This window comes from Ovis canadensis, chromosome 5, assembly GCF_042477335.2.
Source record: "Ovis canadensis isolate MfBH-ARS-UI-01 breed Bighorn chromosome 5, ARS-UI_OviCan_v2, whole genome shotgun sequence".
Classification (NCBI taxonomy): domain Eukaryota; kingdom Metazoa; phylum Chordata; class Mammalia; order Artiodactyla; family Bovidae; genus Ovis; species Ovis canadensis.
Genome location: NC_091249.1, coordinates 30,037,062 through 30,049,541, shown reverse-complemented (window position 1 = coordinate 30,049,541; position 12,480 = coordinate 30,037,062). Strand labels below are relative to the sequence as shown.

Sequence of the window (12,480 nt, the reverse complement as noted above, 5' to 3'; positions counted from 1 at the left end):
ATCTTCTCCCCCATGCCCCCTTCATATTCTTTCCTCTGGAAAACACCACTTTGTTCTCTGTGTCTATGAGTCTGTTTCTCTTTTGTCTTGTGTTTTAGATTCCACATAGATGTGAAATCATGTGGGATTTGTCTTTCTCTGTCTGACTCATTTCACTCAACATAACATCATACCCTCCAGGTTCATCCATGTTGCTGCAAATGGCAAGACTTCTTTCTTTTTTGTGGGTCCATCTAGACAAGGCTATGGTTTTTCCAATAGTCATGTATGGATGTGAGGGCTGGACTATAAAGAAAGCTGAGTGCCGAAGAACTGATGCTTTTGAACTGTGGTGTTGGAGAAGACTCTTGAGAGTCCCTTGGACTGCAAGGAGATCCAACCAGTCCATCCTAAAGGAAATTAGTCCTGATATTCATTGGAAGGACTGATGCTGAAGCTGAAACTCCAATATTTTGGCCCCCTGATATGAAGAGTTGACTCATTGGCAAGACCCTGATGCTGGGAAAGATTGAGGGCAAGAGGAGAAGGGGATGACAGATGATGAGATGGCTGGATGGCATCACTGACTCAATGGACATGAGTCTGAGTAAACTCCGGGAGTTGGTGATGGACAGGGAGGCCTGGCGAGCTGCAGTCCATGGGGTCGCAAAAAGTCAGACATGACTGAGCAACTGAACTGAACTGAACTAAATATTCCATTGTATATATATACCACATCTTTATCCATTCATCTATGGAGGACACTTAGGTTGCTTCCATATCTTGACTATTGTAAACTGCTGCAAGAGACACAGAGGGTATCTTTTCTAGAATCCAGACATAGCCTTATCATCCTGCAAGTGGAAAGGCTTTGAAATCTCCCCCATCTCTTTTTCATGGATGTATGATCTAACAAAGTAGGGTTTAGGACTCTACATTCTGTATTTGACTTCTTAGAGACTTGCCAGATAAATTCTTAACTTTGGCTACACATTCCCCAGTCTCCTCCACAGGTTGATTGTATCCTTGCTTCCTTTCAGGTGCTGTGGTCTTTATTTCTTACAAGTCTTTCGGGTCCATCTTAGATGGCTCCTTTGTGTCTAAGGAAAACCTAACTCTTGATGAAAAGCTGGATCACTTTCAACTGAATTCCAAGGTGATAAGTGGTACCACAGGATGCAAGAAGAATTGTTCCCTGGCCAAACCCGTGAACTTCACATTTCACCATATACAGGTGGGCAAATTATCAACTTGTTTGAGCACCTAGAGATTTCTACCAATCACACTTGTAAACCCAGTAGTGAAAAAGTGTGTTTTTTGTAGTCAACTCTTTCTCCCCAAGCTGGTTTATCAGGAATTGCCGATGGAGATTGGAAATTCAGCCCAGTACTTGGTTACTAGCTACTCCAAAAATTACGTGATGGGAATTATTCCCTCAACAGACTAAGAAATGATAAAAAATGTAGCCTTATTTACTGTTGGGAAATGAACAGATAAAGACAACTCTTTGCAATCCCGTGGACTATAGCTTGCCAGGCTCCTCTGTCCATGGGATTTTCCAGGCAAGAATACTGGAGTGGGTTGGCATTTTCTCCTCCAGGGGATCCTCCCGACCCAGGGATCGAACCCGTGTCTCCTGCACTGGCAGGCAGATTCTTTAGCACTGAGCCATCTGGGAAGCCCAAGATGTTCACAGCAAGGTCTCTTAAAGTGAAATCATCAAGTCACATACTTTAAGTATGTACAGTTATATTTGTCAAGTATTCATCAATAAAGCTGGAAAAAATAAGACTCAACTTAAAAAACTAAAAGTCAGATGAGAGCTTCCCTGGTAGCTCAATGGTAAAGAATCCACCTGCCAATGCAGGACACACGGATTCGATCCCTGGTCCAAGAAGATCCCAAATGCCTCAGGGCAACAAAGCCCCTGTGTCACAACTACTAAGCCTGAGCTCTAGAGTCCTTGGGCTGCAACTACTGAGCCCACGTGTCACAACTACTGAAGCCCACGTGCCCTAGAGCCCATGCTCAGCAACAAGAGAACCCAGCCATCACAGTGAGAAGCTCTTGAGAGTAGGCCCTGCTCTCTGAAACTAGAGAAAACCCTGCACAAAACGAAGACCCAACACAGCGAAAAATAAATAAATAAACAAATTTTGAAATCAGATGAAAGGGTTTTTTTTTTTAACATTTGGAAGGATTTCATTTCTGACCCAAGAATTGAAACTTGAGCTTCTAATTAATTGAAGAAGAATTTGAAAAAACATTATCTGGTCTTCCAGTTCTAAGATACTTTATATAACAAAGTCTATATTGAATATGGTATTTTGCATTTCAAAATTTGCTGAGTGTAGATCTTATAGTGTTCTTACCACAAAAACAAACAAAAAGCTGAAACAAAGGGACACAGGAAACTTTAGGAGGTGTTGGGTATGTTTTGTTACGTTGGTGGTGGTGCTGGCATCACAGGTGTTTGCACATGTCCAAATTCATCATGTTTTATGTAGTGTGTGCTGTGTGCTCGGTCGTGTCTGACTCATGACTGCAACCCACTGGGCTCCTCTGTCCATGGGATTCTCCAGGCAAGAATACTGCAGTGGGTTGCCATTTTCTACCCCAGGGGATCTTCCCAACCTAAGGAGTGAATTCACATTTCTTGTGTCTCCTGCATTGGCAGGCAGATTCTTTACCTTTGTATAATAATTATACCTCAGTATAGCCATAAAAAAAAAAAAAACTGAATCCCATTACTTTTAAAACACATTAAAAATTGTCCTCACAAGATATTTAATGTAGGCCCCTGTGCTATATATTAGGACCTTGCTGTCTATCCATTCTTTTTTTTTTTTGTCTATCCATTCTAAACGTATAGTTTGCATCTACGAATGCCAAACTCCCAGTCCATCCCTCCCCCTTCCCCCTCCCCCCAGCAACCACAAGTCTGTTCTCTACGTCTGTGAGTCTGTTTCTATGTAAACACAATTTTGCAATAATTATAAATGGAAAGTAACCTTTAAATTGCATAAAAAATTAAAAAACAAAAACTTTAGTATAAAAAATTTTATTGGAGTATAGTTGATTTGGAATCAGTGAATTTAACTCAGATGCCCATTACATCTACTACTGTGGGCAAGAATATCTTAGAAGAAATGGAGTAGCCATCAGAGTCAATAAGAGTCCCAAATGCAATCTCATAAACGACAGAATGATCTCTGTTCGTTTCCAAGGCAAACCAGTCAATATCACAGTAATCCAAGTCTATGCCCTGACCAGTAATGCTGAAGAAGCTGAACAGTTCTATGAAGACCTATAAGACTTCTAGAACTAACACGCAAAAAAGATGTCCTTTTCATGATAGGGAACTGGAATGCAAAAGTAGGAAGTCAAGAAATACCTGATAAGTGCGCTAAGCAGCCCCACTAATCTGTCTCGTGCTTCAGCAGTGCTTGGACAGAACAGACCCAGGGACACCCCTTGCTCCAGCCTCCGACCACCCTCCAACCTTTTTACCAGTCACAACCTCAGGAGTCAGCCACTCAGCTGTCCGTGATCACCAGGACCAGTCACCATTTTTTAACTCTTTATTACCAACCAATCACGAGCTCCCCTATTTGTCAGAATTATTCTACCGAAGTGGAGGCCGCCGTCAACTGCCTGGTTAACATGCAACTGCGGGCCTCCTACACCTACCTCTCTCTGGGCTTCTGTTTCAACCGCGACGATGTGGCCCTGGAGGGTGTGGGTCACTTTTTTCGCGAATTGGCCAAGGAGAAGCACGAGGGCGCAGAGCATCTCTTGAAACTGCAAAACCAGCGTGGCAGCCACGCCCTCTTCCTGGACGTGCAGAAGCCATCTCAAGATGAGTAGGGTAAACCCAGGACGCTATGGAAGCCGCCCTTCTCCTAGAAAAGAACCTGAATCAAGCCCTGTTGGATCTGCATGGCCTGGCTTCTGCCCGCAGAGACCCCCACATCTGTGACTTCCTGGAGAACCACTTCCTAAATGAGGAAGTGAAACTCATCAAGAAGATGGGTGACCACCTGACCAACCTCTGCAGGCTGGCTGGTCCCAAGGCTGAGGTCAGCGAGTATCTCTTCGAAAGACTCACCCTCAAGCTCGACTAGGAGCTTCCATATACCAGTGGCCTTTGAAGAATCCGCCTAACATCAGGGCTGCCTGAAGCCCCTCTCTCCAGCTACTAGGCAGCTTTTTAACACCCTGGAGTCCTCTCTCAAGCCTTGGACCAAATGGAAACAATAAAGCTTTTTGCAGCATAAAAAAAAAAAGAAGTACATGGAGTAACAGGTAAATTTGGCCTTGGAGTACAGAATGAAGCAGGGAAAAGGCTAATAGAGTTTTGCCTAGAGAACACACTGGTCATAGCAAACATCCTCTTCCAACAACACAAGAGAAGGCTCTACACATGGACATCACCAGATGGTCAGTACCAAAATCAGATTGATTATATTCTTTACAGCCAAAGAAGGAGAAGCTCTATAAGTTCAGCAAAAACAAACTGGGAGCTGACTGTGGCTCAGATCATGAACTCCTTATTGCCAAATTCAGACATTAATTGATAAAAGTAGGTAAAACCAGTAGACCATTCACGTGTGACCTAAATCAAATCCCTTATCATTGTACAGTGGAAGTGACAAATAGATTCAAGGGTTCAGATCTGATAGGGTGCCTGAAGAAGTATGGACAGAGGTTCATGACATTGTACAGGAGGCAGTGATCAAGACCATCCCCAAGGAAAAAAAATTGCATTAAGGCAAAATGGTTGTCTGAGGAGTCCTTACAAATAACTGTGAAAAGAAGAGAAGTGAAAGGCAAAGGAGAAAAGGAAAAATATATCCATTTGAATGCAGAATTCCAAAGAGTAGCAAGGAGAGATAAGAAAATCTTCCTCAGCAATCAATGAAAAGAAATAGAGGAAAACAATAGAATGGGAAAGTCTAGAGATCTCTTCAAGAAAATTAGAGATACCAAGGGAACATGGAACATTTCATGCAAAGATGGGCTCGATAAAGGACAGAAATGGTATGGACCTAACAAAAACAGAAGATATTAAGAAGAGGTGACAAGAATACACAGAGGAACTATACAAAAAAGATCCTCACGATCCAGATAATCAACATGCTGTGATCACTCACTTTGAGCCAGATATCCTGGAACGTGAAGTCAAGTGGGCCTTAGGAAGCATCACTACGAACAAAGCTACTGGAGGTGATGGAATTCCAGCTGAGCGATTTCAAATCCTAAAGATGATGCTGTAAAAGTGCTGCACTCAATATGCCAGCAAATGTGGAAAACTCAGCAGTGGCCACAGGACCGGAAAAGAGTTTTCATTCCAATCCCAAAGAAAGGCAATGCCAAAGAATGCTCAAACTACCACACAATTGCACTCATCTCACACACTACTAAAGTAATGCTCAAAATTCTCCAAGCCAGGCTTCAGCAATACATGAACTGTGAAATTCCATATGCTCAAGCTGGATTTAGAAAAGACAGAGGAAACAGAGATCAAATTGCCAACATCTGTTGGATCATCGAAAAAGCAGAGTTCCAGAAAAGCATCTCCTTTAGCTTTATTGACTATGCCAAAGCCTTTGACTGTGTGGATTACAATCAACTGTGGAAAATTCTGAAAGAGATGGGAATACCAGACCACCTGACCTGCCTCCTGAGAAATCTGTATGCAGGTGAAGAAGCAACAGTTAGAACCGGACATGGAACAACGGACTGGTTCCAAATATGGAAAGGAGTACATCAAGGCTGTATATTGTCACCCTGCTTATTTAACTTCTATGCAGAGTACATCCTGAGAAACACTGGGCTGGATGAAGCACAAACTGAAATCAAGATTGCCAGGAGAAATATCAATAACCTCAGATATGCAGATGACACCACCCTTATGGCAGAAAGTGAAGAAGAACTAGAGAGCCTCTTGATGAAAGTGAAAGAGGATAGTGAAAAAGTTGGCTTAAAGCTCAACATTCAGAAAACGAAGATCATGGCATCTGGTCCCATCACTTCATGGCAAATAGATGGGGAAACAATGGAAACAGTGACAGACTTTATTTTTCTGGGCTCCAGAATCACTGCAGATGGTGACTGTAGCCATGAAATGAAAAGACGCTTGCTCCTTGGAAGAAAAGTTATGACCAACCTAGACAGCATATTAAAAAGCTGAGACATTACTTTGCCAACAAAAGTCCATCTAGTCAAAGCTATAGTTTTTCCAGTAGTCATGTATGGATGTGAGGGCTGGACTATAAAGAAAGCTGAGCACTGCAGAATTGATGCTTTTGAACTGTGGTGTTGGAGAAGACTCTTGGACAGCAAAGAGATCAAACCAGTCCATCCTAAAGGAAATCAGTCTGAATAGTCATCAGAAGGACATGCTGAAGCTGAAACTCCAATACTTTGGCCACCTGACTCATTTGAAAAGACCCTGATCCTGGGAAAGATTGAAGGCAGGAGGAGAAGGGGAGGACAGCTGGATGGCATCACTAACTCAATGGACATGAGTTTGAGTAAACTCTGGGAGTTGGTGATGGATAGGGAGGCCTGGCGTGCTGCAGTCCGTGGGGTCCCAAAGAGTCGGACATGACTGAGTGACTGAACTGAACTGATTTAAAATGTCATATTGGTTTCAAGTATACAATATAGTGGGCTTCCCAGGTGGCTCAGTGGTAAGAATCTGCCTGCAACTGCAGGAGAAGAAGGAGATATGGGTTTGATCCCTGGGTTGGAAAGATGCCCAGGAGGAGGAAATGGTAATTTACTCCAATATTCTTGCCTGGAAAATTCCATGGACAAAGGACTCTGGTCGGACACAACTAAGCATGCATGCATGCATACAATATGTAATCCAGTATTTTTGCAGATTATATTCCATTAAATGTTACTACAAAATAATGGTTAGAGTTTCCTGTGCTATATAGTAAATCATTGTTGCTTATCTATTTAATAGATAGCAGTTTGTATCTGTTAATCCCATAGTCCTAATTTGTCTCTCCCACCCTTAATAAGCACAAGTTTGTTTCCTATTCTGTGAGTTTGTTTCTGTTTTTTATGTTCCATTCGTTTTATTTTTTAGCTTCCACGTATAGGAGACAATGTAGAGTACTTATCTGCCTGACATTTTACTAAGCATAATATCCTTTAGGTCTATCTGTGTTGTTGCAAATGGCATTCTTTCTTTCTTTCTTATGGTTGAATAGTATTTCATTGCATGTGTGCATGTGTGCATATGTGTGCATGTATATGTGGGAAGCTTCAGATTTTAAATGATAGTGTCTCATGAAGAGCAATTTTCTTTCCAGATGATAGAGGAAAGCAAAAAGTCTCTTTGTGTCTACTGGGATGAGTTGGCCTGGTCTAATGAAGGGTGCCACGTGACCTTTTCTGACGGAGCTCGAACTGTATGCAGCTGCAGCCATCTGTCCACCTTTGCCGTCCTCATGGCCTCGGTCAAGCTGAAGGTACGTGTGTAAACACGCATGACGCTGAAAGCCAGCTCTGCTGCAGGGTGGTGCTGGGGTGGAAGACAGGGATCTTCAAAAAGAAGATGAAAAAATATGAGCAGAGGAACAGCTATGTATCTTCCTCTCTTCTTCCTTTTTTCTTTTCATTTTTTTAAATTCAAGGATAATGCTTTACAACGCTGCGTTAGTTTCTGCCGTACAGCAACATGAATATGTACACATTCCCTTCCCTTTTGAGTCTCCCTCTTACCGAACCCCCATCCCACCCTGTTAGGTCATCACAGAATACCAAGCTGAACTCCCTATGTTATTGAGCATCTTCCAGTTAGCTTTTCTTTCACACATGGTAGTGTGCTTGTTTCAGTGCTACCTGAGAAGCCACAGTGTATATGCTCCAATGCAACTCTCTCAACTGGTCCCACTCTCTCCTTCCCCTGCTGTGAACACAAGTCCATTCTCTATGTCTGAGTCTCTATTCCTCCTCTGCAAGTACATTTATTCATCAACACATTTTTTCTAGATTCCATATGTATGCATTAATATAAATTTCTCTTTTATCTTGTTAAAAAAAATACTACCCTTTTAGGAGGTATGTAGTGGCATCTCATTGTGGTTTTAATTTATATGACCCTGCTGACTAATGGTGTGGAGCCTCTTTTCATATGTTCTCATGGGATAGAACTTGTGAGTGAAACATCCCTTCTATCTGGGAAACCTAGTCATCCAAACCCACTGCTTTCAGCCTTTAGGAATTTGGTGAACTTCTGGTGGATTTCTTCACACCCACTCCTGTAACAACTACCTGTTCCTTCTGTGCTCTGTTAAAATGGAAATAGTTCCCATGTCTCATCTCTCTTGGAAAGAATTTGAGTGAATGTCTCCTCTTTGCTGTGCAAACTCATCTTTCCAATGAGATCGAGAAAAAATACAATTTTATTGGCTGTCATTTTTTTATTGTGTGGATGAGTGTCATGTTTCACTGCAATATTCTACATCGTTTTGAAAAATTATTTACTTTCGGCTGCCTGGGTCTTCACTGCTGCACATGGGCTTTCTCTATCTGTGGCAATCAGGGCTACTCTTCAGTTGTGGTGCCGAGGCTTCTCATTGTGATGGCTTCTCTTGTTGCAGAGGAGCCCAGCAATGGGCTCTAGGGCACGTGGGCTTTGCTAGTTGCAGCACACAGGCTCAGTAGTTGCAGCAGGTGGGCTCAGTAGTTGTGGCACACGGGCTTAGTTGCCCCACAGCATGTGGGACCTTCCCAGACCAGGGGTGGAACCCATGTCCCCTGCAATGACAGGTCGATTCTTCACCAGTGGACTACGAGGGAAGTCCAGTCTGGCCACTATTGATCTGCTCAGTTTCTCACGAGGAAATTAACACCATGCATTGAGCGTTCTTATTGGGAACCACAATTGGCTTATTGGCCTATTGGGAACCACAGCCTCCAAAACAAAAACCAGTTGGAGTCTCTTTTCTCCTGCTGCATCTAGGAGGATCCCGTGCTGACCATGATCACCTATGTGGGGCTGAGCCTCTCTCTGCTCTGCCTCTTCCTGGCGGCCCTCACCTTCCTCCTGTGTCGATCCATCCAGAACACCAGCACCTCCCTCCACCTGCAGCTCTCCATCTGCCTCTTCCTGGCCTACCTCCTCTTCCTCACAGGCATCAAACGGACAGAGCCCAAGGTAGGAGAATTAACCAAAACCCTTTCTTACTTATATTTTATTTTGGCTGTGTTACATGACTTGTAGGATATTAGTTCCCTCACAAAAGATTGAACCTAAGCCCACAACAGTGAAAGTGCCAATTCCTAAACTGGACTACCAGGGAATTCCCTTCTTCTTTTTTTATTTTTATTTTTAATTTTTATTTTTTTTGAACACCCAGATCTTTTATAGAGGGGGGACAGTTTGGGGAGGCTTCTCACTGCACAGCCTGTTCGTTGGCACTGCTTCGAGTCCTGTGGCTTCACCAGGTCTGGCAGCTCAGGCGGGCTGGGCCTCAAATGCCTCATCTGCCCTGAGGGCTAGCCCACAGTGGCTGGGGCCTGAGGCCGTGCCGTCTGGCTGGTGAAGCCACACTCTCCCAACGTCTTGCCGTCTTCGTCCGTCCAAAAGCTGTTTGTCCTTGTACAGCCGCTGCTCATCCGGTGGCAGCTTGAGGATACCCTAGATGATGCGCTTCAGCTCGAACACGGTGCTCGACTCCTTGGCGTCCGTGAAGATGGCGGTCTTGTGGCGCCGGCTCATAAGGAACACGACCTGGGGGCTGCGGGCCGGCGTGAGTGCGGAGCCCCCGCCGCCCCCAGCTCCAGCCCGGCCCGGCGCCCCTCCCCCCACGCTCCTCTTCTTTTTAAAAAACAGTGTTCTTTACTTTTTTTTTTTTTTAAAGGACATGTTCTTTACTTTTTATTGGTGTATGGTTTCTTTACAAGGTAGTGCTAGTTCCTGCTGTGCAGCAAAATGAGTCAGTGAGAACAGTGCGTTGAGGAGAGTTCCCTGTGCTTACAGCAGGCTCTCATTAGTTATCTGTTTTACACATATAGTATCAACAGGATAATTCATCCATCTGTAATTTGCCCTTTTTAAATGTACACCTCAGTGGCTTTCAGTATATTCGTGGAACTGTGTATTCCCATGGGTTACTTAGTACTCATTACATGTTCATACCCTCAAATTCCATCCACCTTATCCTTACCCATTTTTATTTTTAGATAAGAGATTATACAGTATTTGTCTTTGTCTGACAATCTCCTGAGCATAAAGCTCTCAAGGTTCATCTATGTTGTTGCAGAAGGCAGGAATCCTCCTTTCTCGTGGTTAAATAGTATATTAGATATGTTGCTGGAAAATTCCACAGACAGAGGAACTTGGCATTATCTATGTCTATAATAGACATAGATACGTTGTTGTTTAGTCTCCAAGTTGTGTCCGACTCTTGCAACCCCATGGACCACAGCCTGCCAGGCTCCTCTGTCCTTGGGATTTCCCAGGCAAGAATACGGAAGTGGATTGCTATTTCCTGCTCCAGGGGATCTTCCTGACCCAGGGATCAAGCCCACATCTCCTGCACTGGCAGTCGGGTTATTTACCCACCTGAGCCACCAAGGAAGCCCAGGTATAGAGACAGAGATATAAAACCATCACCCTGATCAAGATAGAAAACATGCCCAGAACTCACAGAGTTTTCTTCATGTCCTTTCACCAGTTAACTGTCAATTTAAAAACTTGTACATTACTTTACAATAATTAGTCTCCAACTAAAATAAATAAATTTTTTTAAAAAAAGAATAAAACTGAAGGGGCTTAGATGCTTTAGGTATCTTCATAATATATTGAAAGGGAAATTATGGGATAAAATATGTCCATAATTGTTAAAACTTATAGAGGGATCATGAAAAATTGTAAATATATAGGAAATAAATGTCTGAGGTGGTTCTTATGTAAAAAAAATAATAACTTGTATAGACTGAATGAACGACCACAGTGGAGGGGGGCCTGAGGGTCACTGATGTATGGTTCCCAGCTAGCAGGTTTGATATCAAGCATTGTTTCATGCAACAGCATCTCCGAGGAGTGAGGGGGAGAAACCAGGAAGCAAATCGGGTTTTACAAGGAATGAGAGGTTGCTGGAAAGACTCAGGACATGATTCCAAAGAGAGGAGGGTTTTATTCATCGTGAAAAGAGAGTCAGTGGTCCAGAAGAGATCATGAGAGGTGTAGAGGAAACCCAGTTCCCCTCAGACAATGGACAGTGACCACTGTTCTCTTGAAATGTGTGGAAAGCAGTGTCCTCAAACAAAAGTCAGGTTCTACTTTTATCAAAGACACGGAGTGGCGGTGGGGGGGTGGGGGGGTGGGGGGCGTCATTTCCCTGGTGGTCCAGTGGTTAAACTCCACAGTTCCAGCGCAGGGAGCATGGGTTCAATCCCTAGTCAAGTAGACCACAATCCGTAGTCCACATGCTACGTTGTGCAACCTAAAGAGAGGGGAAAATATGATTTTTTCAAGTTCCAGTGGTCCTAAAGACATGGAGGGAACAGTCAGTGAATATGAAGAAGGGTGGGGGAGGGTTTGCTTACTATGGAAAATGTCATTCAGGGCAGATGCTTTCATAGTGGAGGAAACCATGAGCTGTTGGCTCAAAAGAGAAAACTATGGGGCTTTATGGGGATAAGAATATTGGAGGAGTCACTCATTCACTCACTCATCCAGGTACCCAACATATATGCCACACAGACCAGAGTGACTTCAGTCCTGGGCAGTGACCAAGATAGAAGAGACAGTGATCACGGCAGGACAAGCAGGCTATAAGCTTTCTAGGAGGATTAATTTTATCCTCAGAAGGGGAAAGGGGGCAGGGAAGTGGTTAAGGGTTCTTGGGATGCAGACAGCCCTGGCCAGCACCAGCTTCATCTGACTCAGAGAAGTCTAGTATCCATTAGCCAACAGACAAAGGGCTATCTGATTTCTGCAGTCCTTAACACACTTTGAATATTGTCTTCTTCCATTTTAAGATGGACAAAGATCTCTTTGAACTTTAGTTAGCTAGTTAGCTATTTTTGGCTGCGTTGGGTCTTTGTAGCTATGAGCTTTCTCTAGTTACAGCAAGTGGGGCTCCTCTTCCTTGCAGTACATGGATTTCTCATTGCAATGGCTTCTCTTGTTTCAGAGCATGATGTTTGGGCTTAGTTGCCCCATGGCATGTGGAATCTTGCCAGACAAGAGATCAAACCTGTGTCCCCTGCATTGGCAGATGGATTTTAAGCCCTGGACCACCAGGGAAGTCCCCCATTGAACTTTAAACATGATACATTTCAGTTTTTCTTGGGTGGCCCAAGTGACACCCTGCCAAGGCATGGGAATAGACAAGGGGGACCATCCATCTGTTTGGAGACATGACTCTAAAAAGAAGGACATGTGAAGAAGGCTAAGGAGCATCTCTCGCCAAAGTTACCCAGAGACAACCCTGGTGAAGAGCAGACGGTGAGGTCATTGCACCCAGGAAA

The 12,480-nt window shown here is 43.7% G+C and overlaps 1 protein-coding gene and 1 pseudogene across 6 annotated transcripts in view; one reads left to right on the top strand and one right to left on the bottom strand.

Moving 5' to 3' along the window:
- Window positions 1–12,480, top strand: part of LOC138440987 (adhesion G protein-coupled receptor E3-like) — a 59,313-nt gene that overhangs the window by 33,499 nt on the left and 13,334 nt on the right. For all 6 annotated transcript variants that reach the window (XR_011257189.1, XM_069591293.1, XM_069591296.1 and 3 more), the window contains 3 exons: window positions 1,020–1,213; window positions 7,308–7,466; window positions 8,963–9,157. Coding sequence is in view for 5 of the 6 variants with exons in the window: in XM_069591293.1 (XP_069447394.1) it covers window positions 1,020–1,213; window positions 7,308–7,466; window positions 8,963–9,157 (548 nt within the window). In the remaining variant the exon portion in view is untranslated. The remainder of the gene's footprint in view (window positions 1–1,019; window positions 1,214–7,307; window positions 7,467–8,962; window positions 9,158–12,480) is intronic.
- Window positions 9,396–12,467, bottom strand: LOC138440596 (elongin-B pseudogene; annotated as a pseudogene).